The sequence below is a fragment of the Corythoichthys intestinalis genome, chromosome 16, assembly GCF_030265065.1.
Source record: "Corythoichthys intestinalis isolate RoL2023-P3 chromosome 16, ASM3026506v1, whole genome shotgun sequence".
NCBI lineage: Eukaryota > Metazoa > Chordata > Actinopteri > Syngnathiformes > Syngnathidae > Corythoichthys > Corythoichthys intestinalis.
This window is the reverse complement of record NC_080410.1, coordinates 50,963,770-50,988,665: the sequence shown is the minus strand read 5'-3', so window position 1 is coordinate 50,988,665 and position 24,896 is coordinate 50,963,770. Positions and strand designations below refer to the sequence as shown.

Genomic DNA, 24,896 nt, shown 5'->3' with positions numbered 1-24,896 from the left:
GTAGGCGTAACAGGTAAACACGGTGTTGACGGACAATTGGGCGGCACCAGTCAGGAGGGGGGAGTTGTGACGTCAGGTGGGTAGGGTCTATAGAGGCAGTCGGACATCCGGGCATTTATGACGTCACCAGCCACAACAAAGCGTCGCCATATTGAAAACGAGGCTAAAGACGAGTCACAAGCAATTGCTCTGTCGTGCACTGTAATACAAACGCGTTGAACTTTCGTCTTATTTGCATTTTCTGTTGGAATGACTAAAAGTTTCTGTGTTGCGGGTTGTCACACAAGGAAGAGTTCAGAGCCGCATTTGAAGTTCATTATTCTTCCTCGTGAGAGGAAGAGAAACAAATGGTTGAAAGCATTTAATCGAGGAACAGTAAAAGAAGACGGTTCCGTGGACTTTTCTCGCCTGTGGGAACCTACATCCAAGCACATTTACGTTTGCAGCCGACATTTTATTACTGGTGAGTAAACTTTAATTTTTGCCCCAATTAGTTGCTAGGATTCAATAGACTAGGCAGTGGTTATTATTACCGTAACCGGCAACTTGCAAAGCGTTATTTTTCTTTTGCCGTGAACTGCTCTGATCAGTCAATCGGTATATTATTGGCCTGGTGGGAATTGGTTATTTTGCCGTGACGTGTTCACGGCTAAATAACGCTTGGAGGCGAATTACCGGTTACGGCAGAAATAATCACTTCGTATATACTACCAATTTTTCTCAGTTCCATACAGTACATATTCCACGTAATTGATAAAGGTCAACTTACTGGCTGACTTTATGAGTTAGTTGTAGATGTTTCCGAACTCCACTGCAGGCCATTCCTTTGTTTATCCAGCTATCAGCTGCGACATTGTATGGGCAGCTTTGTAAGCCAATAAACGCTAATTTTAAATTGCATCGCCTCCTCGCGTCTGTTGGCAGTGACTCGTGATAATAGTAAGCCACGTTTAAGGCGTTTTTAGGAAAAAAGACGCAAAACACACATGAAATATATGAATTTCAGACGTTTGTCTATGGAATGTTTAGCTGTGCGTTCCCCCTTCACAAAATGGCGACACGTTTCTAAGCGAGGTGACGTGATCGTGACATCACGCCTACTTCCTCCATACAAAAAGAGATATACGTTACGACTATCAGGATTTGTTCTGTGATATATTTCTAATAGAAACTGTGTGCCTTAGCTCTACGTGGTAAAAAACAAAACAAAAAGCAGTAATTTACATCAAACATGACCCTGTAGTTATAAGTTCCTGCCATTGTTTTTGAGTAAACATTTAACACGTCTAGTTATGTTTCCATTAATAAAAAGGAGCTTGGAAATTGGCGCCCGCATAAACACTTCCTGTTTTGCGCCACGTGATCGCCAAAACAGATGCCGGGGCGGAGTCAGACATGCGCAGTGGGCGTCTAGCTCCACGCAGTTGAGCCGAGCGACGCATAGTGGCTGGAGTGAGTGAAGGAAGGTTAGTACTACGTGACAGTGATACACCGTTGTGCCGTTTAAATCGGAATTTGAAAAGTCAACAAAAACAACGTATGTGCTTGTTGTTGTAAATTCGTCGGCCGCCGCGTGGTGGAAATTTCCCGAAATCTCGCTAAGTATTAGCTGGTGTCCCGCTAGCAAGCAAAGTTAGCTGTTATTGTTGTCAAAATGACGTTTTGTTGTGATGTTTTCCTCGCAAACAAGCAGCGTTTCACTAGCATTTAAGCCAAGGCTTTTGAAAGTCTCTTATGAAAAACAAATGACGCCGTTTTAGCTCTGACACATAGAATCCGCGTTAGATGACACAGGGCCTTTTGTTTGCCGGTATTAGTGAACGCTTCAAATCAGGTTCATTGACCTGACCCGCTTGTATCAGTTGTCAACCTGCTGCTTTTGTCATCCCTTCAGAGTGCTTGTTTTCAGCACAATCTGGTGGCGGACCTTCACCATCATCTCGGGGACAACAACAACAAAGTGGGGCCACAGAAGCCCGTCGTTTATTCTGACCTCCTCCAGCGCTTTGGTAAATATTGACTTTTTATGCTTGCATTAAGTGCAATGTAGGCAAATACTGTCGTTTCGTTTTTGTGTGGCGGCTCCGTTTAAAGTGATTACTCATCACAAACAGTCACGTGCATGCAGTGGTGGATGAGTTATATATATACTTAAGTACAGATACAAGTTTAAAAAAATTACTTGAGTAATAATACAAGCAGGGGTGAAAGTGGTCTAGAACGGTCAGGAACGCAGTTCCGGTATAAGATTCAGGGCCGGAATGCTGTTCCGGTACACGGTGCTTTGATTCCGAAAATATGACAGCAAATGTAAAAACACTATGTAAAAAAAAAAAATGCTAAGCTGCCACACATGCATTCCAGCTCCAAGAAGAAAACAATACCAACATCAGATTTACATACACAAGTGTTAACAACAAGCATTACAAAGTGCTTGTGTAACGTAATCAGTTTTCACCGATATTTATTATTGATTTTATTCCACGGACGGCATGGAGGTTTCCCCAGCTGCTGCAGTTATCTGAGTCTGACGACGAGTCACGTCAATGTGCGAATGCACGCAGCAAAGCAAAACGCCTGGACTCAATCATTCGTTCAATTGGCTGACATACTGACATGCGATCACCAGAGATAGTTAGCTCTGATTGGTTCAAATGTGCATGTTTTCTGAAACTGCCCCAAAAAAAGGGCAATGCAACAGAAAATGGATCAAATCTTGAATAGCAAGGAAAGAGTTAAGTTGGCCTATTAATCGTATTTATTTTTATTTGCTCTGATGGGGAGGTTCAGAACGTTTTAGCTGTCAATGTGCAAAATATGTGATATTCTTTCAAAATATGGAAAGACAAGCTAAATGACCTATATAACTGAACTCATTATATCATGCATATTAGGTTGCTTAAAGGTCGGTGGGGACAATTTCAGCATCCTAAAAAGTACGTAGTGTTATGTCCCGAACGTCCTAATGCAAGTGCCATTGATCATGGTCAATGTCCAATGTCCCTTCAGATGGGTGCTGTACACTCTTGAAAAGTGGGGGGGGGGGGGGGGGGGGTATGCACCTGATAGTTGCTTGCAATCTGCCATTCAGCTAAGTTTTGGAGTTTTTCATCTATTTACAGTGCAGTCCATTTTATTGCTTGCCCCCCCCATTCTGCACATTTTTAAATAAAACTAAGCAGTCAATGAATTTTCTTTTCTTTTTTTTTTTTTATACTGACTCAGATCTCTCTCTATATGGCGGAAAACACAGACAAGACTGAAAAAGCAGTTTCTGCGCTTGCACTCCTCTTTAAAAGAAACTGCTGTATTTTAAGCCAAAACAACTCTTGTGTTTGATAGAACAATATGTCTATATGCTGCCATATCAGATTCATGGCACATTTAGCCCTCAAACTATTTTTAATTTGCCCGTTGTACCCTCAAAACCCCCATTTACAGAAGTTGGCAAACCGTTTTTGTTTCAACCTAGCCATAAAACGAAGGTAATTAAATATATTTATTATTCAAAATGTCTGTCGTTTTTATCTTAGAATCATTAATCCAGGTCCCAGTTGAAGCCTGGGACCGTGTGCTTTGGTCAGATGAGATCAAGATTGAGTTTTTTGGAACCAAACACTAAGTGGGTCTGGCGTGTCACGAAAGATGCGCATGCTGAAAAGCACCTCATACCCACTGTGAAGTATGGGGGTGGGGCAGTGATGCTGTGGGGCTGTTTCGCTTCCAAAGGCCCTGGGAACCTTGTTAAGGTGCATGGCATCATGAATGCTTTGAAATACCAGGAGATTTTAAATCAAAATCTGTTCCCCGAAAGCTGAAGATGGGTCGTCACTGGGTCTTTCAGCAAGACAATGACCCTAAACATATGGCCAAATCTACACAGAAATGGTTCACCAGACACAAAATCAAGCTCCTCCCATGGCCATCTCAGTCCCCAGAGCTTGTTTTGTTGGCAAAAGGTGGTTATACAAAGTATTAACACCAAGGGTGCTAACAATTGTGACACACATTATTTGATGTCAAATTATTTCTTTTTGTGGGATTTTTTCCCCACTTAATAAATGCACTTGTATTGAAGGTTGGGTTTTTCTCTTTTTTTTCCATTAAGATCCCATATTATTTAAAAATATATATATATATATTAGAAGCTAAAAAAACCTCTTAACCAGGGGTGCCAATAATTATGGAGAGCACTGTACAAATAATATCACATTTATGCATTGGGAAAAAATACTTACAAATCCCAAGGCAAGTACGTTTGTACTTAAGTATTTTTTTTGCCCCTGTATCTGTACTTAAGTCAAAAAAGTGAGTACTTCGTTCACCACCGCTTTTTGGAGGTAACGTTTTTGGATATCTCATCAAGATTTCTTAGGCCGAGCTATCATCGAGACATAATGGCCACCACGACGGCGACGGAGAGCCTGTCCAATGGAGAAGGACCTGTCCATGAGGATCAAGGAGACAACCTCAGGTTAAAACCTCCCTCATATTATAGACGTCTTTTTTAAATCTCAACAATTCCGACGCCGAGTGTATTTGTGGCATTTGAAGTCAAATTAACATCTGCAGTGGTATGAAAAAGTATTTGAAGCTTTTGGAATTTCTCACATTTCTGCATAAAATCCCCATCAGTTGATATGATCTTTGTCAAAATCACACAGATGAAGAAAAAAAACCCAGTGTCTACTTTAACTAAAACCACCCAAACATTTAAAGGCTTTCATAAGCATGGTCTGATGTGCATCATGGCTGGGTCAAAAGAGCTGTCTGAAGACCTGCGATCAAGGATTGTTGATTTGTATAAAGCTGGGAAAGGATACAAAACCATCTCTAAATGTCTGGATGTTCATCAATCAACAGTCAGAGAAGTTGTCTACAAATGGAGAGAGTTTGGCACTGTTGCTCCTCTCCTAAGGAGTGGCCGTCCACCAAAGAGGACGCCAAGAGTTCAGCGCAGAATACTCAGAGAAGTAAAAAAAGAACCATAGAGTGTCCGCTAAAGAGTTACAGAAATCACTGACACAGTCCAATATCTCTATGCACCAGAGGTTGCGCTAGACTTTTTCGTTGTCTGTCATTTTGACTGACAGGGTCATAAAAATCCGGTCATAATCTATTTTTACCCGTCACTTAAATTTTTAAAATGAAATGAAAAAATGAAATAAAATGCCGCTTGCTCGCTCAGTAGTTGCCGAGGGCTGATTGCTTGTTTGTGTCGCGTTCTGCTGCTTGTTAGAATTTTGTTTTTGTTGAAGAGCCGGCTGTGGGGGCGTGCCGACGTCGCACCTGCAGTTAATCCCTGCTCGTCAGCTACAGTAGTTTATAAACGCAAACTATCCGGGAGAAGAACGCCGAGATATTTCCCTTGCTGGTCGCCATTAACACATACTTTCAAGTCGCTTGGTATATGCCTTCTACTTCGTCAGACGTCTTAGTTTTGGGATCCTCTACCTTGTGCAGGTATTGAGTGTATTTTTGTTTGTCTTTTGGCTCTGCCCTCCGCTCGGTTTTCGCGTTTTTGATCCCCGTCGACCTATTTGTCACGGACCCTTTTTGTTATTCCCTTTTTACCGCGTTCGCATGTTTCGTTTTATTTGTGATGAATAAATCCCCAAACGCTTCCCCTCTGTTGTCTGCTTTTGGGTTCAATCTTGTTCGCCGCATTCGCAGACCTCAACAGTTTGTCCTTCATCCTACACTGCATCAGTCCCTCTTTTTTCACCATCGTCATTTTGGGGCTTTTTGAAGAAACTTCGGACACTCAGTTCCCTTGACATTTTTCCGAGTAAGGCCAACGACGTCATGCATCAAGAGAGACAATAGCTAATTAATATGCTCACTCGCCACCCTGTGGTCTGGGGTGTGAATTGCAACCTGTCAAAATGACAGATGGACTTCAGTTTTTTCCGTCACCGTTTTAAAAAAACGGTCAACGACGGAAACTATTCGGATAATGCGACCCCTGCTATGCACACATCAAATATATGGCCAAGAATGGTGTTCATGAGAGGACTTCACGGAGGAAGCCACAGTTGTCTAAAAAAAACATTGTAGCTCGTTTATTGTTTGCAAAAAGGCACTTGGACACTCTACAGAACTATTGGCAAAATATTTTGCGGATGGATGAAACCAAAGTTGGATTATTTGAAGGGCTGTCCCAAACGACTAATTTTCTCCCGATTAGTCAGCCGACTATTTTTACGATTAGTCGACTAATCTAATAATAATTAAAAAAAAATTTTTTTTTTTACTAATTTAGCAATGAAATTTTTGTTGACGCTTATCAATTCACAAAAAACATATTGGAACACTCAAATAATTTATTAAAGTACAAATAAACACGTAAATAACAATAATAAATCACAAATAAACAATGAGTTCAAGTGCTGATAGAATTAACTAGTGTAGCATCCCGATTGAAAAGATGGTCTCTTAAACTGATGGTTTACAACTTTTATTCCATCCTTGATGTAAACACACTGTAAAGGCTACGGTGCACACAAATAAAGCAACACAATTAGAAATTAACAAAAACTTTTCACCTTTTTTACTTTTAAACCTTATTTATATATCAATGAATTGCCTATATGAATTGCCTTTCCCTTATCATTGACAATCTCTCCCTTGAGTGCAATCACTGTATATATTTATGACCTTTTAACCTTATATAATTTTCTATACCATAAAATATACCTTTCAATTAGCATTAAGAACAATACTAATAGCACTTATAGGCCCATTGTCAATGAAACATTATTATTTAGTAAGGCGACAGCACCCTCTGGTGTACAAAAAATGAAAGAAAAAAAAAAAAAACCTTACAAACTGCGTGAAGGCGCTTGAGGTGTTTATTCACGGCCGACGTGCAGCCAAGCTTGGCACTGAAGAGACAGGACAGAAGAGTGTACTCTCCTTAGTTTCTTTGAAATAAGTCAATGTTTTGGACACTCTGGTGCGCTTTTTTTGGCTTTGTGCCGCTTTCCCCGCTTGCAAACAGAGCATCCGACATTCTAACTTTCCACGCATATAATTTTTTAACCCTTCATTAACCGTCGACGGGATGTTGTGCTCGTCGACGGATTTACGTCATCGATGACGTCGACTATGTCGACTAGTCGGGACAGCTCTAATTATTTGGGAGTAACACAATGCCACGTGTGGAGGAAAAATGGAACAGCTCACCAACATCAACACCTCATCGCCACCGTGAAGCATTTTGATTTGGGGCCGTTTTGCTGCCTCGGGGCCTGTACAACAAAGGTTTTGCAGGAAAACCTGAGGCTGTTTTCGGACAGTTGAAGCTAAAAAGAGGATGGATGCTGCATCAAGGCAATGATTCAAAACACTGAAGTAAATCAACTTCAGAAGAACAAAATACACGTTCTGGAGTGGCCAAGTCAAAGTCCAGATTTGAACCCCATTGAGATGCTAAAGACAGCGATTCCTGCCAGACATCCCAGGAATCTGACTGAACTACAGCAGTTTTGTAGAGAAGAATGGGCCAAGATTAGTCCTGATCGACGTGCCAGACTGATCTGCAGCTACAGGAAGCTTTGGTTGGAGTTATTGCTGCCAAAGGGATGGGGAACACAAAATATTAAATGTGATGGTTCACTTAATTTTCTCCTTTTTGTCATTGTTTGCATGCTATCTTCGTTAAAATATGAAAAGCTATAAATGTTTGGGTGGTTTTAGTTAAAGCCACCCTCCCCTTCTTTCCCTGGTCAACAGGCCCCCCCACGGTGTCAACCGGAAAATCATCTAGCTGACGATAGCACCAACATATTCATAGTTAGTGTAGGCATTCATTGTATTTCTTGTTGCTGTGTTTCTTTACTCTTGTGTTTTTCTTTTATTTTCTTGAGTTCCCCCATAACCCCTTCTTGTTGGCTGCTTTGTCATAATAAACGAGGAATGTTGAATGATCACAATGGGAGTATGTTGTACTCTCAATGTGAAACATTAAAACTATTCAGACCTACCAGACACTTAGACTTCCATTCTCCATGCCAAAAAGCTGAACAGGACAGGTTTGAAATATTTTGGGAGTAACACATAATGTTGTGTGTGAAGAAAAAATAGAACAGCTCACCCACATCAACACTTCATCACCACCGTAAAGCGTGGTAGAGGGAGCATTGTGATTTGGGGCTGTTTTGTTACCTCAGGGCCTGGACAACTTGCAATCATTAATGGAAGAATGAAGTCAAAGGTTTCGCTGGAAAACCAGAGGCTGTCTGTCAGACAGTTGAAACTAAAAATAGGATGGATGCTGCATCACGACAATGATCCAAAACACAGAAGTAAACTTAAGAATGGTTTCAGAAGAACAAAGTACACGTTCTAGAGTGGCCAAGTCAAAGTCCAGACTTGAACCCCATTGAGATGCTGTTGCATGACCTAAAGACAGTGATTCATGCCAAGAATCTGACTGAACTACAGCAGTTTTGTAGAGAAGAATGGGCCAAGATTAGCCCTGATCGATGTGCCAGACGGATCAGCAGCTACAGGAAGCGTCTGGTTGAAGTTATTGCCGCCAAAGGGGGCGGGGGCACAAAATATTAAATGTGATTATTTTCAATATTTGCATACTATCCTTAAAAAATATGAAAACCTATAAATGTTTGGGTGATTTTAGTTAAAGCAGACACCATTTTTTCATCTGTGTGATTTTGACGAAGACCAGATCACATTTGATGGTGATTTTCTGCAGAAATGTGAGAAATTCCCAAAGGTTCAGATACTTTTTCATACCACTGTATTTGATTTGAACGAAGATGACCGTAATTTTCGCACTGTAAGGCGCACCTGACTATAAGCCGCCACCCACCAAATGTGACACGAAAATGGCATTTGTTCATAGATAGGCCACATTGGGCTATAAGCCGCAGCTGTTCTCACCGTATTATGGGATATTTACAGCAAAAGATATTAGCCGGTAACACTTCATTAGACAGCAGCATCATATGATGGTCAGAAGACCAAATGAACCACCATGAAGCGTTTAACTAATTGGCTGCAAAGCTTCATTGCTTCAAGAATCTTCATTTGGCCATTACTGCTTCCTTGGGGGACACAGTCAGCCTTTAATGCCACATGCTGTCAACACTGATGTTGTCCATCATGCCCCCTAGCATGCATTGCAGCGCAACAGATGTAAATAATAATCAAAATTCATGTTCTTTGCTAATTATTTATTCAATTTCTGTTCCTGTTTAAATAATTTCTAGTTGCGGTATTTGGTAACACTTTATTTGACAGTGGCGCCATAAGACTGTCATTAGACAATTAGACATAATTATGAAATGACACTGTCATGAGCATTAATGAATGCTTAAAACTAGTGATGCATTTTTCAGCCGATACCGATAATTTCCTCCTCGTTCCAACCGATAGCCGATAATTTCAAGCCGATAATTTTATTAAAAGATTTATGTAAAATTTTGAAGTATAGACAAGAGAAAATATTACTGTGCAAAAATATTATTGCTTTTTTTTTTCCAACATCAAATGTGAACAAGTAGTAAATTCCAACATCTAAATAAAGACACATTGTCTGACATTGTGTAATGGTAAACTTTTGGCAACAATTACTTAGAGTAAATACATAAGTTGCACAAAAATGCCTTTAAAAGTAAGCCATTCCTAACGTATAACATTACTACACAGCAAAAACACAACTCCTTAAAACTAGTTAAATTCCCTTGTTTTCAGTGTAACTCTATTGGAAATAAGTGAAATTAACTGCCAGCACTTCAAGTATATTTCACTCAGATTTCTTGAACAAAAATAGCCAGCTGAAAATAAGCTTTAACAGCCTTATTTTAAGCAATAAATTATTATACATAATCCTAAAAAAAAAAAAAAAATGTCAGAAATGTTCTTTATTCAAGAATATGTATGGTTCAAAACATTATTTGGAAAGCAATTTTTTCTTGATTTAGGTGAAAAATGACATTTTTTTTAGATGTTTGGGCTTAATAAGAACAAAAGGCAATATTTAGTTCAAGTGGAATAATCTGGCGCATTCATCTGTTGACTAGTCTTCAACACTCAAACAAGCTGAGGAAAATTATTTGACTAGATTTAAGACGAATGATCTGATTAAGACGCCATAAATTTAAAGCGTACTGAATGCATTACTGACTAGATGACTTCTTTGTGTGGTTTGGTGGATGTTAAAATGATCAACTAACCACTGTGCCGTCATGGTAAACATGCTTTCTTGACATGCCTTGTGTAAATGTCCGGGGTAAAACTGATGTGATCGGCATGTCTTTCACGAAGAATCGTGGTCGTATACACTGCATTATTTTTTTATCCAGAAGTTTGGCTATCGGGTCATTTCGGGAATTTCCTCCCACCTGTGCCCTTCAGTCCGCCTGGCTGTCAAATTAGCACCCGCGCCAGGCCTCTGTCTTGAACCAAAGTGGCGGTGGCAGCTAAGTTCGTACCGGATAGCTGCCCGCCCCGGCCGGCTCGCTGCGGCGTATTCGGTGCATGGCTCTGCCCAGGCCGCCGAGGCGTGACCAGAACGGCGGCCTCCGTCGGAAGACAGCTACTTGTCGACTATCGGTCTCGTGAGGTGTTTAGTCATAAATGGGAGTTTACCACCCGCTTTGGGCTGCATTCCCAAACAACCCGACTCCGGGAGGACCGCAGCGTCTCTGTATCGTCTCAAACCCCGTAGCTTCTTTTATGGTTTATTTGTGTTTACAATAGCTTTAGCATTCGTGCTAGCAGCAGCCTCCAAAAAAATCGCTCCAAAAATCATTGTGATGCCGTTTCAAATGGCTGCTGGGTTAGTGCTAGAGGTGTTCAATGAGGACGCTTTCTTTACGCCTCGTGGAACTGTTTTGTAGATGGCGAGAGCGTCGTTTATTTCATTTCACACACGGGAAAAGCAACGCACGCTACTGAGAGCGCCTCAACACTGATAACACTGCCTCCTTTATGACGCCGGGCTTCAGAGAGGGGATATGGCGCCACCAGGGGGTGGCCACGGCCACCCCTGTAAATTGGTTGGCCACCCCACTGGCCACCCCGCTTGCCAGTATATCGTTAGATTGTTGAAGCATCAGTTATGCATTTCATCCCAAATGAATGCATTCATTTTGTTTTGTTAAATGTAGGGCTGTCAAATTTATCGCGTTAACGGGCGGTAATTATTTTTTAAAAATTAATAACGTGAAAATATTTATCGCAATTAACGCATTCGCAGTACGACTCATTCACGCATTGCCGCAAACAGCCTACAATGGCGTCATTTTACTTCTACACAGAGATAAGAGGCAGTGTCATGTGAGTGGAGTAGATAAACGCATTCATTGGGGCTGTGCTTTTAATTGGCAAAATCTTTGTCATCTCTCCCACAGCAACTATAAATATTGCGGGAAGCGATGTGGGGAAGAATGACAGGAGTTGATCTTTTTCTTAACACCCTGTAGTGTACCCAATGCAGAGAAAATATAGCATTTGCAGCCACCACACACAGTCATGGTTGCACCACTTCATGCACCACCGTCATGCATTTGGGCAGAACAGTTAAGTCGCTACAGTATCATTTACTGAAAGCTCAACAAATACACTAGATGGCAATATTTAGTCACAATATACAAACTCACATTTTTCCTTTAAGAATTACAAGTCTTTCTATCCGTGGATCCCTTTCACAGAAAGAATGTTATTAATGTTAATGCCATCTTGTGGATTAATTGTTATAATAAACAAATACAGTACTTATGTACAGTATGTTGAATGTATATATCCGTCTTGTCTTATCTTTCCATTCCAACAATAATTTACAGAAAAATATGGCTTATTTTAGAGATGGTTTGAATTGCAATTAATTACAATTAATTCATTTTTAAGCTGTGATTAACTCGATAAAAATTTTTAATTGTTTGACAGCCCTAGTTAAATGTACACCTTATGCCGAATATATACATAACACAATAAAACAGAATTGGAACTCAAAATGTTGCCTGGAGAGTTACGGACTATGCACATCAAATCATTAGTAACATCAAATACTACACAATACACCAAAGTATATCAGTAGCCGTGTCCTAATGTCTTTCTGATAGTTCTCCCCTGACCTTTTTACTGCAATAATATAATGAAAACCTGAAATTATGGCTTTTAGTCTTGGCCACCCCAAGATTTTAAGTGGCCCCATCTGGCCACCCCTATGAAAAATTTCTGGAGGCGCCACTGGAGAGGGGAGGGGTTGAGCAGGCGGCGGTGGAGAAAACTGATTGGTTGCGCACATTTGGAGGCTAAATCAACTATATAATTATCGGATTGCATTATCGGTTGATTTTTTAAAATTTATCTGTATTATCTGTGTGACGACATAATTGCCATTATCGGCCGATAATTATCGGTAACCGATATTATCGTGTATCTTTACTTAAAACAGTTATCATTCAGTTTTATTCAGCAAATGATCTCACTTTTGAATGGATGTAAAAGATCCGAGCTAGATGTAAATGGAGTTGGTAACATAATTTGTTGGATGACACTTCATTCATTAATGCCCATGATAGTGTGATGTCATAATTATGATGGTCTTATGACTCCGCTGTCAAATAAAGTGTTAGCAAGTACCATACCAAGCAATTAATGAAATAACAGGAACAGTAAATGAATAAATAATTAGCAAAGAACATGAGTTTTGATTGTTACTTACATCTGTAGTGCTGCAATGCATGCTAGGAGGCGTGGGTTGCCTATTAACACAAATAAATCAACAAATAAGCTGCACTGGACTATGAGCCGCAGGATTCAAAATGAACAAAAAAAGTAGCGGCTTATAGTCCGGAAATTACGGTACTTATCAGACAATGTCCCGTTCCGAGCAATCGCGCTAGTTGCTTTATTAAGTCATTGGCCGCCTATGACAGCGGAAGACTTCCGAGCTGTTTGACGGAAACGGAATGAGCGGCGTCAATGCTGAAACATTGACTGCCGTCATTTCCATGTTCTCCCCAGACCCGAGGATTTATCCGAGATGCTGGCCGCCGGCACCAAGGACGTTCACGAACAGGCGGAGAACACTCAATTCGTAAAGGACTTTCTGCGAGGGCGCATTCGCAAAGAGCTCTTCAAGGTTAGTATGAAAAGCACATTTGCGCAATTCTGTTTAAAGATGACAAGACGAGATTGCTTGCCGTTTCTCGGACAGCTGGGAGCCGTGGCTCTCTACTACACTTATAGCGCCATGGAGGAGGAAATGGAGCGAAACAAGGAGCACCCTCATTTGGCCCCGCTTTATTTCCCCGTCGAGCTGCACCGCCACGAGGCGCTGGCCCGGGACCTGGAGTTCTTCTACGGCGCCGAGTGGGAGAGCCAGATCCGCCTTTCCCCGGCCACCGAGCGCTACGTGGAGCGTATCCGCGAAGTGGGGCGGGAGGACCCGGCGCTGCTGGTGGCCCACGCGTACACCCGCTACATGGGCGACCTGTCCGGCGGCCAGGTGCTGAAGAAGGTGGCGCAGAGGGCCCTTAAGCTCCCCGCCACGGGAGAGGGACTGGAGTTCTACATGTTCGACGCCATCGACAGCCCCAAGGCCTTCAAGCAGCTCTACCGCAGCCGCATGAACCAACTGGAACTGGATGCCGAGTCCAAGAAGAGAGTGGTGGATGAAGCCGTCAAAGCCTTTCACTTCAACATGGAGGTAAAGATGCGCTTTCCGCTCAAATGCAGCATAATTACGGGATCGCTTTGCAAAGCTTGCTACCAATATCTTCCGTAGAATAGTGTCTATTTTAGCTCGACTGACTGTCGAGTGTCGTCATTGGGACTGAAACCAGAACAATCACATTCAGTCTTTTGTGGGCATTTACAGGTCACTTCCTGTTCATTTTCAGGCATTTACAGGTTGGGGACATTTTTGATTTCCTTTTCAGTACACCAAAATCAACAAGAAGTGACATGTAAATGCCCCAAAATCAACAGGAAGTAACCTGATAATGCCCCAACTGGGAATGACCCGTAAATGACCCAAAAGCAAAAGGAAATGACCAGTAAATGACCCCAAATCAACAGTATATCAAAAGGAAGTGACCCATAAATGTCCCAAAATCAACAGTGAGTGACATTTGACAAGAAATGATGTAAAATGACCAGGAAGTGACCTGTAAATGACTCAGGAGGAAAAGAAAGTGTCCCATAAATGCCCCAAAATCAACAGGAAATTTACAGGAAGTGTAAGACCCAAAATCAATAGGAAGTGACTGACAATCAACAGGAAATGATGTAAAATGCCTCAAAATCAGGTTCCCTGTATATAACCCAAAATCAACAGGAAGTGAGCCATAAATGCTCCCAAAATCAAACGGAAATGACCAGGAAGTGACCCAAAATCAACTTGCCTGGCACGGCCAGACTGCTCTCCCTGTATTTTTCAAACACTGAGAGAAAAGTCTGGGAACCTGCCCGTTAAGGGCCTCTCGAGCAGGTACAAAATCAATCGACAAATCAGATTCGTTTATTTGCGTGACGTGTTCTTAACGAGCAACTTAACATCTTAACTTGCGCGTTGAAAGTCATCACCACAACAACACAGATGGTGAACAGGAGAGCCGAGAATATGTTCCAATCCACGGTAAAATCAGTTTTAAGTTACCAAAAACACATCGACACGACTCATTGACAACAGTCTGTCTTGCGCTAGCCATGTTGAATAAACTCCGCTCTCCTCGTATGTTTACTTCCGCCACGTCTACCCGTCGCTGATTGGTCCACTCCGCTGTCTGTTTGCTGTGGCTTGCTCTGCCCTGGAAATTGTATCCGCTGAATGGTGGCCAGACTCAATAGCTGGAACAGCGGCGAGTCTGGTGTACCAGGCAAAAAAATCAACAGGAAGTGATGTAAAATGCCCCAAAATCAACAGGAAGTGACCTGTAAATGACCCAAAATCATTAGGAAGTAACCCCTAAATTACCTAAATTAAAACAGGAAGTGACCCTGAAATTACCCAAATTAAAACAAGAGGTGACCAGTAAATAACCCCAAATCAACAGGAAATCAACCCGTAACTGACCCAAAAGTATATGACCCAAAATCAACAGGAAGTGACCCGTAAATGACCCACATTAATACATTATACAGGGAGTGGCCCGTGAGTGACCCAAAATCAACAGGAAGTGGCCTGTAAATGCTCCCAAATCAATGGGAAGTGCCTCCTAAATGCCGCAATATGAACAGGAAATGACCAGTATATGCCCCAACAGGGAGTGGCCCGTAAATGACCCAAAATCAACAGTAAATGACCTGTAAATGAAAATCAACAGGAAGTAACCTGTAAATGACCCAAAATCTACAGGAAGTGACCCCTAAATGACCCAAAAACAGGAAGTAGCCTGTAAATGACCCAAAATCAACAGGAAGTGACCCCTAAATGACCCAAAAACAGGAAGTGGCCTGTAAATGACCCAAAATCGACAGGAAGTGACCCCTAAATGACCCAAAATCGACAGGAAGTTAGCCTGTAAATGACCCAGAATCGACAGGAAGTTAGCCTGTAAATGACCCAGAATCAACAGGAAATGTCCTGTAAATGACCCAAAATCGACAGGAAATGTCCTGTAAATGAAAATCAACAGGAAGTAGCCTGTAAATAACCCAAAATCTACAGGAAGTGACCCCTAAATGACCCAAAAACAGGAAGTGACCCCTAAATGACCCAAAAACAGGAAATGTCCTGTAAATGACCCAAAATCGACAGGAAATGGCCTGTAAATGAAAATCAACAGGAAGTAGCCTGTAAATGACCCAAAATCTACAGGAAGTGACCCCTAAATGACCCAAAAACAGGAAGTGGCCTGTAAATGACCCAAAATCGACAGGAAGTGACCGCTAAATGACCCCAAAACAGGAAGTGGCCTGTAGATGACCCAAAATTGACAGGAAGTGACTCCTAAATGACTCAAAATCGACAGGAAGTAGCCTGTAAATGACCCAAAATCAACAGGAAGTGACCCCTAAATGACCCAAAAACAGGAAGCGGCCTGTAAATGACCCAAAATCGACAGGAAATGGCCTGTAAATGACCCAACATCAAGAGCAAGTGACTGGTAATGACCCAAATTAAAACCGGAAGTGACCGGTAAATGCCTGAAAATCAACAGAAAATGACCCCTAAATGACCCAAATTAAAACAGGAAGTGACCCGGAAATGACCCAAATTGAAACCGGAAGTAACCCGTAAATGACAGGCCAACAGACCCAAAATCGATATAAAGTGACCTGTAAATAACCCTTATTAAAACAGTAGGTTGATTAACGAGACCTCTGTCGTTTTACATGCTTTATTTAGTCGCCGTGACACAATACTTCATGCATTGAGGCTGCTTAGCCAAATTCCTTGACAGAGGTGACCTGTTAATGACCCAAAATCAACAGGAAGTGACTTGTAAATACCCAACTGGAAGTGACTGAAAATCAACAGGAAACGATCCAAAATGTTCATTTCAAGTGGCACGACTGACTGAATACTCATGTTTGAGTGCCATTGACATGGCAGTCAATGTCCAAGTGGAAATTCTTCATCTTTTCCAATGTCTGTCAGGTTTTCCAGGAGCTGGAGGAAATGGGCAAACCCATCGAAGAGGAGGACGACACTGAAAACGGAATGCCCGTTCACGGAGACGCCACGGGCGACGTCAGCAAATGCCCCTATTACGCTGCCAAAACGGGTACGCCGCCCCCATTTCTTCCGTGCTTATGTTTAAATCAATGATGCCGAATGGCCACTAGATGTCCCTATTAGAGGTTGACCAATATACACCTTTTTTTTTTATTGAAAAAAAAACATGTAATTATGACACATTAGCTATGTTACTTTAATTTCTATGTTAGCTTTATACTAGGGGTGTCAAACGATTACAATTTTTAATCGAGTTAATTACAGCTTAAAAATGAATCGCAATTCAAACCATCTATAAAATATGCCATATTTTTCTGTAAATTATTGTTGGAATGGAAAGATAAGACACAAGATGGATATATACATTCAACATATGGTACATAAGGACTATTTGTTTATTATAACAATAAATCAACAAGATGGCATTAACATTCTGTTAAAGCGATCCATGGATAGAAAGACTTGTGGTTCTTAAAAGAAAAATGTTAGTACAAGTTATAGAAATTTTGTATTAAAACCCCTCTTAATGTTTTCGTTTTCATAAAATTTGTAAAATTTTCAATCAAAAAATAAACTAGTAGCCCGCCATTGTTGATGTCAATAATCACTTACACAAGGGTGCTGAAGCCTATAAAATCAGTCGCACCCAGGCGCCAGCAGAGGGCGGCAAAACTCCATAAAACACAACAAGTGAGCGTTTCACTGTGTACTGTCATTTAAATCTCTCTGAGCGGGGCATCTGCGTTAATTGCGTCAAATATTTTAACGTGATTAATTTAAAAAATTAACGCCCGTTAACGCGATAATTTTGACAGCCCTACTTTATACAAATCAAAAATCCTTCAGACAGCTCTTTTGACCGAGACATGATGCACATCAGACAATGCTTCTCACCAGGTGTGTGTTCTATAGTGGGCTTTAAACCACTCATCAGTGATTGGGCACGTACCTGACTTAAAATGGTTGGTAAAAATTGGTTTTAATTGCACTTAAAGTCCCCCGAGAGAGAGTGTTCACTTATGTTTCCCACTTCAGTCATTGTTTGCATGCTATCCTAAAAGATGAAAACTAATACATGTTTGGGTGGTTTTAGTTCAAGTAGACACTGTTTCTTCATCTGTGTGATTTTGACAAAGATCAGTGATTATATGCAGAAATTGGAGAAATTCCAAGAGGTTCAGATACTTTTTCATACCACTGTATGTCGGCCGGCCAAGTGCTAGGGTTACCCACGCACAGTCACTACTGCTACATTGGCAAAGAATCAGAAACTATTTTATTAATACCTTTTTCTCCCCACATTTTGTTTTCTTTGGTTTCAGCGGCAGCAGACGGGACGACTCACGCGTGTCAACTAGCCATGGCTATGTTGCATCACCCCAGCGGCCAAGTCCTGGTGGCCATCTGCGTGGCCCTTTTAGCCAGCCTGGTTGCCTGGTATCTCATGTAAGGGACCAAAAAAAAAAAAGGACGGGACAGTAAGAAAGCTTCTCAGGAGACCAAAAAGTAGACTTGGATATGAAGGACCATGTGAATCCTCCGCCCGCCTAGCCAACATTTTAATTTTTCTACCTCCTTAGCGCCATCCATGACATTTACAGTCACATCAGGTTTTCTCACTCGTTTTCATACGTGATTGGTTTATGCTGGTACAGTAGGGCTGCCACTCTTAATGATTGATCTTACCGTAGTGGGCCGACGTCCTTGATTATAAGACAACCCCCTCTTTTTCAAGACTCAAGTTTGAAAAAAAGACTTTTTGAACACCAAATTCATTTTTATACAGAAAATAATTACAGTACATCTGATTATAACAATATATTTGAGAGAAAAAGCATGTTATTTTGCCTCATTCAAATCTTAATATCTGAACATTTAAATATGTACGCTAAAGTGCAATCGCATTCGTAAATGAATGGCTTCTGGTTTTTGAAATGTGATTAAACCAAAAAACAGCAAAATTGCAATAACTGCATTAACCATCAAAGTGAAGTCTAACTGTAGTCTTGAAACAAATCTGAATAAGGAAAAACATTGCAATACAATAATGCAAACTGGTTGACTTGAGAGTAGCTGAGATCTGTCATGACAGAACATCGCCAACTAGCGTCGAGAATGGGCCCCCGGATATAAGACGACTCCCACTTTTTCAGTCTTATTTCAATGCAAAAAATACCGTCTTATATTCGGGCCAATACGGTATTTTTGTGATAAGTCAACAAATCGGCTTGTTAGTGTTGGAACCAAAAACTGCTAAGAAATGGACTATGCATAATATACCATGTTTCAGAAGCAAAAGTAGACGTTTACAAATACTGTAGTCAATTCAAATGAACTTAAGTACTGTATTTTCCGCTCTATAAGGCGCACCTTTAATGAATGACATATTTAAAAACTTTTTTCCATATATAAGGCGCATGGAATAAACGCTACAGTAGAGGCTGGGGTTATTTTATGCAACCATTAGACAGTGCTGCGCTAAAGGGATTGTCAACACAACAGCAAGGTAAAACATGTAGTGCAACATTTATATCACATAGTGGAGAGGAACTTTTCCTTTTCACAGTCACCCTTTTTGTTTTAGATAGGTTATCATTTTTCCACTGTTTTGCAATGTATGCGCTGTATTTGACCAGAGCATGCATAAAGGCCAAAAATGCCTATGCCTATGACTATACCTGCTGCTTATGTTGAATGATCGCATATAAAACTATTTAATCAAATTTTTGGAAGATTTTTTTGGCCCCAAAATGGTGATTTATAATTGGTCAGTGAAGAAAACAACAGTTGAATACAAAGTGAGTAAGATTTTGTATATTATGATGGAGTGTTATTTGTTGTTTTCTGATGCAATTTTGTAAGCCTGTTTTTTTTTTTTTTTTTTGCAAATTTGTATAAAACTGCCCCCCCCCCCCCCCCCCCCCAAAAAAAAAAAAAAAAAAAAAACTTGCGGCTCAATACTAATTCATATATAAGGCACACCGGATTATAAGGTCCGCTGTCGGCTTTTGAGAAAATTTAAGGCTTTTAGGTGCGCCTTATAGTGCGGAAAATACGGTAATTCTGCTTTTAGCAAAGACTACAGAAATCAGGATTTTAACTTGGCAAATAATTAAAAAATGGTAAAATACTAACTTTTTAAATAACCATATCTATTTTTTTAACTTAATGTAAAAAAAAAAAAAAAAAGTTTTAAAAAATCCAATATAAATTAATAGGTAAAAAAAAAGGAATTGGGGAGTCAAAACTGAGTGATTATTTGGCTATCAGAATAATTAAAAGATGGTAAAATACTAACTTTTTAAATAACCATATCAATTTTTTTTAATTTAATGCAAAAAAAAAAAATGTTTAAAATCCAATATAAATTAATAGGTAAAAAAAAAAGGAATTAGGCAAATTTTCAGTCAAAACTGAGTGATTAATTGGCTATCAAAATAATTGAAAAATGGTGAAATACTAACTTTTTAAATAACCATATCTATTTTTTTTTTATTTAATGTGAAAAAAAAGTTTTTAAAAATCCATTGATACTATTAAGAGGTAAAAAAAAAAAAAAAGGAATTAGGCCATTTTTCAGTCAAAACAGTGATTGTTAATTGGCTATCAAAATAAATGAAAAATGGTAAAATACTAACTTTTTAAATAACCATATGTATTTTTTTAAGTTAATATAAAAAGTTTTCAAAAATCCATTGTTACTATTAAGAGGTAAAAAAGGAATTAGGCCATTTTTCAGTTAAAACAGTGATTAATTGGCTATCAAAATAATTAAAAACTGGTGAAATAATAACTTTAAATAACCATATCTATTTTTTTTTAATTTAATGTGGAAAAAAAAGTTTTTAAAAATCCATTGATACTATTAAGAGGTAAAAAAAAAAAAAAAAGGATTTAGGCCATTTTTCAGTCAAAACAGTGATTATTAATTGGCTATCAAAATAATTGAAAAATGGTAAAATACTAACTTTTGAAATAACCATTATCTATTTTTTTAAGGTTAATGTAAAAAAAAAGTTTTTAAAAATCCATTGATACTATTAAGAGGTAAAAAAAAAAAAAGAATTAGGCCATTTTTCAGTTAAAACTGATTAATTGGCTATCAAAATAATACAAAAATGGTAAAATACTTTTTAAATAACCATATCTACTTTTTTTTAATTTAATGTAAAAAAAGTTTTTAAAAAATCCATTTTACTTGTAAGAAAAGAAAAAGGAATTCGGCCATTTTTCAGTCAAAACAGTGATTAATTGGCTGTCAAATTGTCACTTAAACGTGGTATCCCTACTGTACAATGTTTCACAGATGAACGAATTGCTTGCTAAAACAATGCTATGCAACGTGCATGTTTAGTTTGGCTGTACAGGGTCTCATTTTGACTCAGGAAAGATGACGTGTTTGATCAATGCAACGGCTGTTTTTTCGCTCATATATAAATTTCGTGTCATTTGTAACTGCCTTGATGTGCTGCTAAAAACAAAAAAATTCATCATTCCTGTGTTTTCAGCAAACATTTCCTCAGTTTCCATTTATTTATGCCAATGCAGGGAGTATATTAGCAGTTTATATGGCAGAATTCACACGGTTGTGTATGATGGAGGCTACGATTTGCGGTCTTCTATTGTTGAGGTTTTGCCAAACGCGTAAAAAAAAAAAGTTATTTTTTTAATTGCTGTGACTCGAACGTGAATGACAAACAGCTCATGAAAATCATCAGAATACTGTAATAGAGTATATGAAGGCCGATTGGAGTCTGCGATTGACTCCTATTATATGCTGGAGTTGCACACTTGAACCCGAGTCATGCTTATTTTGAACTGCCTTTTCCTTCACAACAAAAGTGTACCGGAAAGCGAGTGAAATGCATGTACTTGTACTCCCTTTCTGGACAAGATAACAAAGCTGTCTGTAATGAAATAAAAAACCATGTGACTTACAAAAGCATGATTGTTTTGCTTGCCTGAGCGCAGCGTTTCTCCAAATGGATATCTATAGATCAGTGGTTCTACTAGGGTACTGAACCCCACAAGTTTTACATGTGCATACACCAAACTTCCATACCTGTCAAGTTGTATACAAGTGAGCACTGATTTTTAAATGAGTACGCTGTACGTTCAAAATTTGTACATTTTTCGTGCATTACATTTTTTTTCTCCGTTTCGGTAACGAGACATTGTGCGTTACTATATGTTACTACGTTGATTGAATGACGCGAGAAAAGTGTGTTGTGACGCTGTTGCAAACGCGATGCTAGGCTAGGTGGCGCCAATATTTCCTGACTGTAGCCGACAGCCTACAACCTTGAACCCACTTGATGCTACGCTAGATATCATACATATAGAACTAGATGCGAAATTACAGACTCGTCGGCGTTAGTAAACAACCGCCATCTTAAAGCAGTAGACTTCTCAGAAAGGCTCTGTTGTAGTGAACCTTCCAAGTGAACTTAAGTATCTTTTTATCTAAAATGCTCCTAAATTGGCAAAATCTTGAATGGTGAAACAATTTTAAAACTGTCACATGTCAAAAGTAGACAAAAGGGAACTAATGCCATAATAGGAGCAATTTTAACAACTTTAACGGTTGATTCACAACATTACAATTGACTTCCAAACATAGCAAAGGTTACTATGTTTTGTTTTTTTGAATGAAAAAAAAAAAAAAAAACATGAACGGTAACACCAGTTACTTTGCCAAGTAACTAATTACTCTTCAGGTAAAAGTTACTAACGCAATTACTTTTTGGGAGAAGTCATTTGTAACTAACTAATTTCTTTTTGAAAGTAAGATAAGCAACACTAGTCATAAAGATGCAGTCTGCAAATTGAAAAGTGACGAAAGCGGAGATTTTATTCTGCCAATTTGTTGCCGAACACAATTTGCCTGCAACTATTGCTGATGACTTCTCAGAATTAGCAAAAGAAATGAAATATTGCAATGGTAATTATATCAATTGACCTTTTTAATTTTTAATTGGACACACTAACGAACTACCTTCAAGTCAAACTGAATTGCGAGCTGAAGTGCAGCCATCAAAAGACATGATAGAAATTGGCCAAAGTGCTACATACAATTATAAAAAAAGTCAGTTAAATTTGAGTAATTATGACATAGCTAAAGATATTCTTTGATTGCACCAGGTTATTTGTGACAATATTACCAATAAACTCATTTTATTTTCAAAATAAAGCTTTATTTTTTGCTTCATATTGCACGCTATTTAGAACGTTGTAAGATTAGTCATCGGTTTGTAAGGGCATACGTCACTATTGTCACTTGGGTACGCAGGTATGCCGAACACTTTGGAATTATAAAGCAATTTTTTTTCAAGTTCAAAACCAGTATGGCTTCGCTAAAGACAGCTAATATTTGAGTGAATTTTTTTGTATTGATGTCTACATGTTTAGTGTTGCATCAAATACTGTTTTCTTTTAGTGTAATGTGTGATGCCATTTTTTTGTTATACTTCATCGTACGACATACCCATTAGAGGGCTGGCAGTTAAATGGAATGACGCTTGTAAATTGGGGGCAAACCCAGTGGCGCTGGAAGTGGGGTAATGATGGTGCTGTAGCACCCCCTTGTGTTGGGGAGAAAAAAAGTTTTTGTAGATTTTTTGGGTGGGGGGGGGGTAAATAAAACATTGAAGTAATAGTGTATTTAACTTTGGGAATTAAATATATACAGACTTTATAATGTAATTGGCTGGGCCGATTAGTAGGGGGCCTGCATTGTTGGGCGTCAAAACTGACAGTGTAATCATAAAGAGTTTTCGTTGAAAATTCTTGTGAATAAATGCTTAAATCCCTGAATTCTTTATATAAATGTAAAACAGTCTCGATTCTTGGTTAAAAGCAAAAACAAAAAAACGCGCGGTTAGCGTTTATTTTACGTAAATATGTCCAAGTACAATGCTAGTCTGTTAATGTAGCTAGCGGCCGCCTGATGTAAACGGAGCTTTTCCGTTGAAAATTTTTGTGATTAAATGCTTACATCCCTGAATTATTTACAGATAAGGACATAAAACAGTCTCGAATCTTGGTTAAAAGCAAAAAAACGTGCATTTAAGAGTTTATTTCACGTAAATATGTCGAAGTATGATGCTAGTCGGCTAGTAAATGCAGCTAGCTTGAGTGTATATATTCGTCCTAGTTTTATTTATTTTTTTCTTAATGCATTGCCAAAATGTATATGATCGGGAAAAATTATCGGGAATGATTGGAATTGAATCGGGAGCAAAAAAAAGCAATCGGATCGGAAAATATCGGGATCGGCAATACTCAAACTAAAACAATCGGATCGGGAGCAAAAAAACATGATCGGAACAACCCTAGTTTAGACTAAAAACTTAACTAGAACTTAAAAATAGCGTGACACAAATGGAAATTCAATTGAAACATGTGTGGAAAAACACGTAGCTTTCAAGTGATGTGTGTTATCAAGCAAAATGACATTTTTAGGTAAGAAATATGTTTTCTTTTATAAGATCTAGAAGTTTTTTGAGTGAAAGCAGTGAATTACTCTTTATTTTATTCTAGTTACATCTGAGATGCAATTGTTGGCTGTTTTCAACAATGTACATCGAAAATAAAGACATTGACTGAAAATGGTTCAACATTGGATTAAATGTCTTTTTTTCTCATGTATATTTATAATTGCTCTTTACCTAAAAAAAAAAAAAAAAAGTTTTATCTGATTACTCGATTAATCGATAGAATTTTTTAGTCGATTACTAAAACATTCGATAGCTGCAGCCCTACGTACAATACCCCAAAATCAAGAGGAAGTAACTGAAACTCAACAGGTAAATGACCTTAAATGGCCCAAAATGACCTCATTGCCTGGCATTGGCTGCCATTGACGGCCATAGACGTTCAATCCGTTTGAACCGGGAGGGTGGCAGCGAATGAACATTCGCTGCCACCCTCCCGGTTCAAACGGATTGGACGTCTACTAGGGATAAACTCATTCCAATTCACAAAAGAAGCTTGTTATTCCTGTTTATTAGTTTGTCGAATATCCTAGAATGATTTCCTGACCAATGCATTGATAATCGTTGTATCGTCAGATCATCGTTATCATGTATCGCATATCGTATCGTGAGGTAACACGAGGATCCCACTCCTAGTGTGTACAGTAAATACAACTCTTTTCGACGACGATGAATCTTGTCCGTGGAAGAATTCAAGTTTACGGCATTGAAATGACGTCACGTCAGTCTCAGGGAAAACTAATCTATCC

General features: G+C 39.2%; 2 protein-coding genes across 3 annotated transcripts in view; one reads left to right on the top strand and one right to left on the bottom strand.

The window, feature by feature from the left end:
- The window catches only part of LOC130904661 (uncharacterized), a 53,034-nt gene extending 33,602 nt beyond the window's left edge, over nucleotides 1-19,432 (bottom strand). The window contains exon 1 of the mRNA XM_057817582.1: nucleotides 17,941-19,432. The gene's annotated coding sequence lies outside the window, so the exon portion shown is untranslated. The remainder of the gene's footprint in view (nucleotides 1-17,940) is intronic.
- hmox2b (heme oxygenase 2b) lies at nucleotides 1,389-22,331 on the top strand. Of its 2 annotated transcripts, none has more exons than XM_057817583.1 (7): nucleotides 1,389-1,466; nucleotides 1,895-2,009; nucleotides 4,367-4,474; nucleotides 12,997-13,114; nucleotides 13,190-13,681; nucleotides 16,577-16,703; nucleotides 17,977-22,331. In XM_057817583.1, the coding sequence occupies exons 3-7, from the start codon at nucleotides 4,398-4,400 to the stop codon at nucleotides 18,102-18,104; spliced, it is 942 nt and encodes a 313-aa protein (XP_057673566.1). In that variant the 5' UTR covers nucleotides 1,389-1,466; nucleotides 1,895-2,009; nucleotides 4,367-4,397; the 3' UTR covers nucleotides 18,105-22,331. The 2 variants fall into 2 exon arrangements, with proteins under 2 accessions (XP_057673566.1, XP_057673567.1); XM_057817584.1 differs by having other exon boundaries at nucleotides 1,457-1,537.
- Nucleotides 22,332-24,896: the final 2,565 nt, after the last annotated feature.

Excerpts from the sequence above, each read along its gene's own strand:
- hmox2b (XM_057817583.1), top strand. The coding sequence starts at position 4,398 with ATGGCCACCACGACGGCGACGGAGAGCCTGTCCAATGGAGAAGGACCT. Across the intron at positions 4,475-12,996 it reads GATCAAGGAGACAACCTCAG|ACCCGAGGATTTATCCGAGA; the intron begins GTTAAAACCTCC and ends TGTTCTCCCCAG. Across the intron at positions 13,682-16,576 it reads CCTTTCACTTCAACATGGAG|GTTTTCCAGGAGCTGGAGGA; the intron begins GTAAAGATGCGC and ends AATGTCTGTCAG.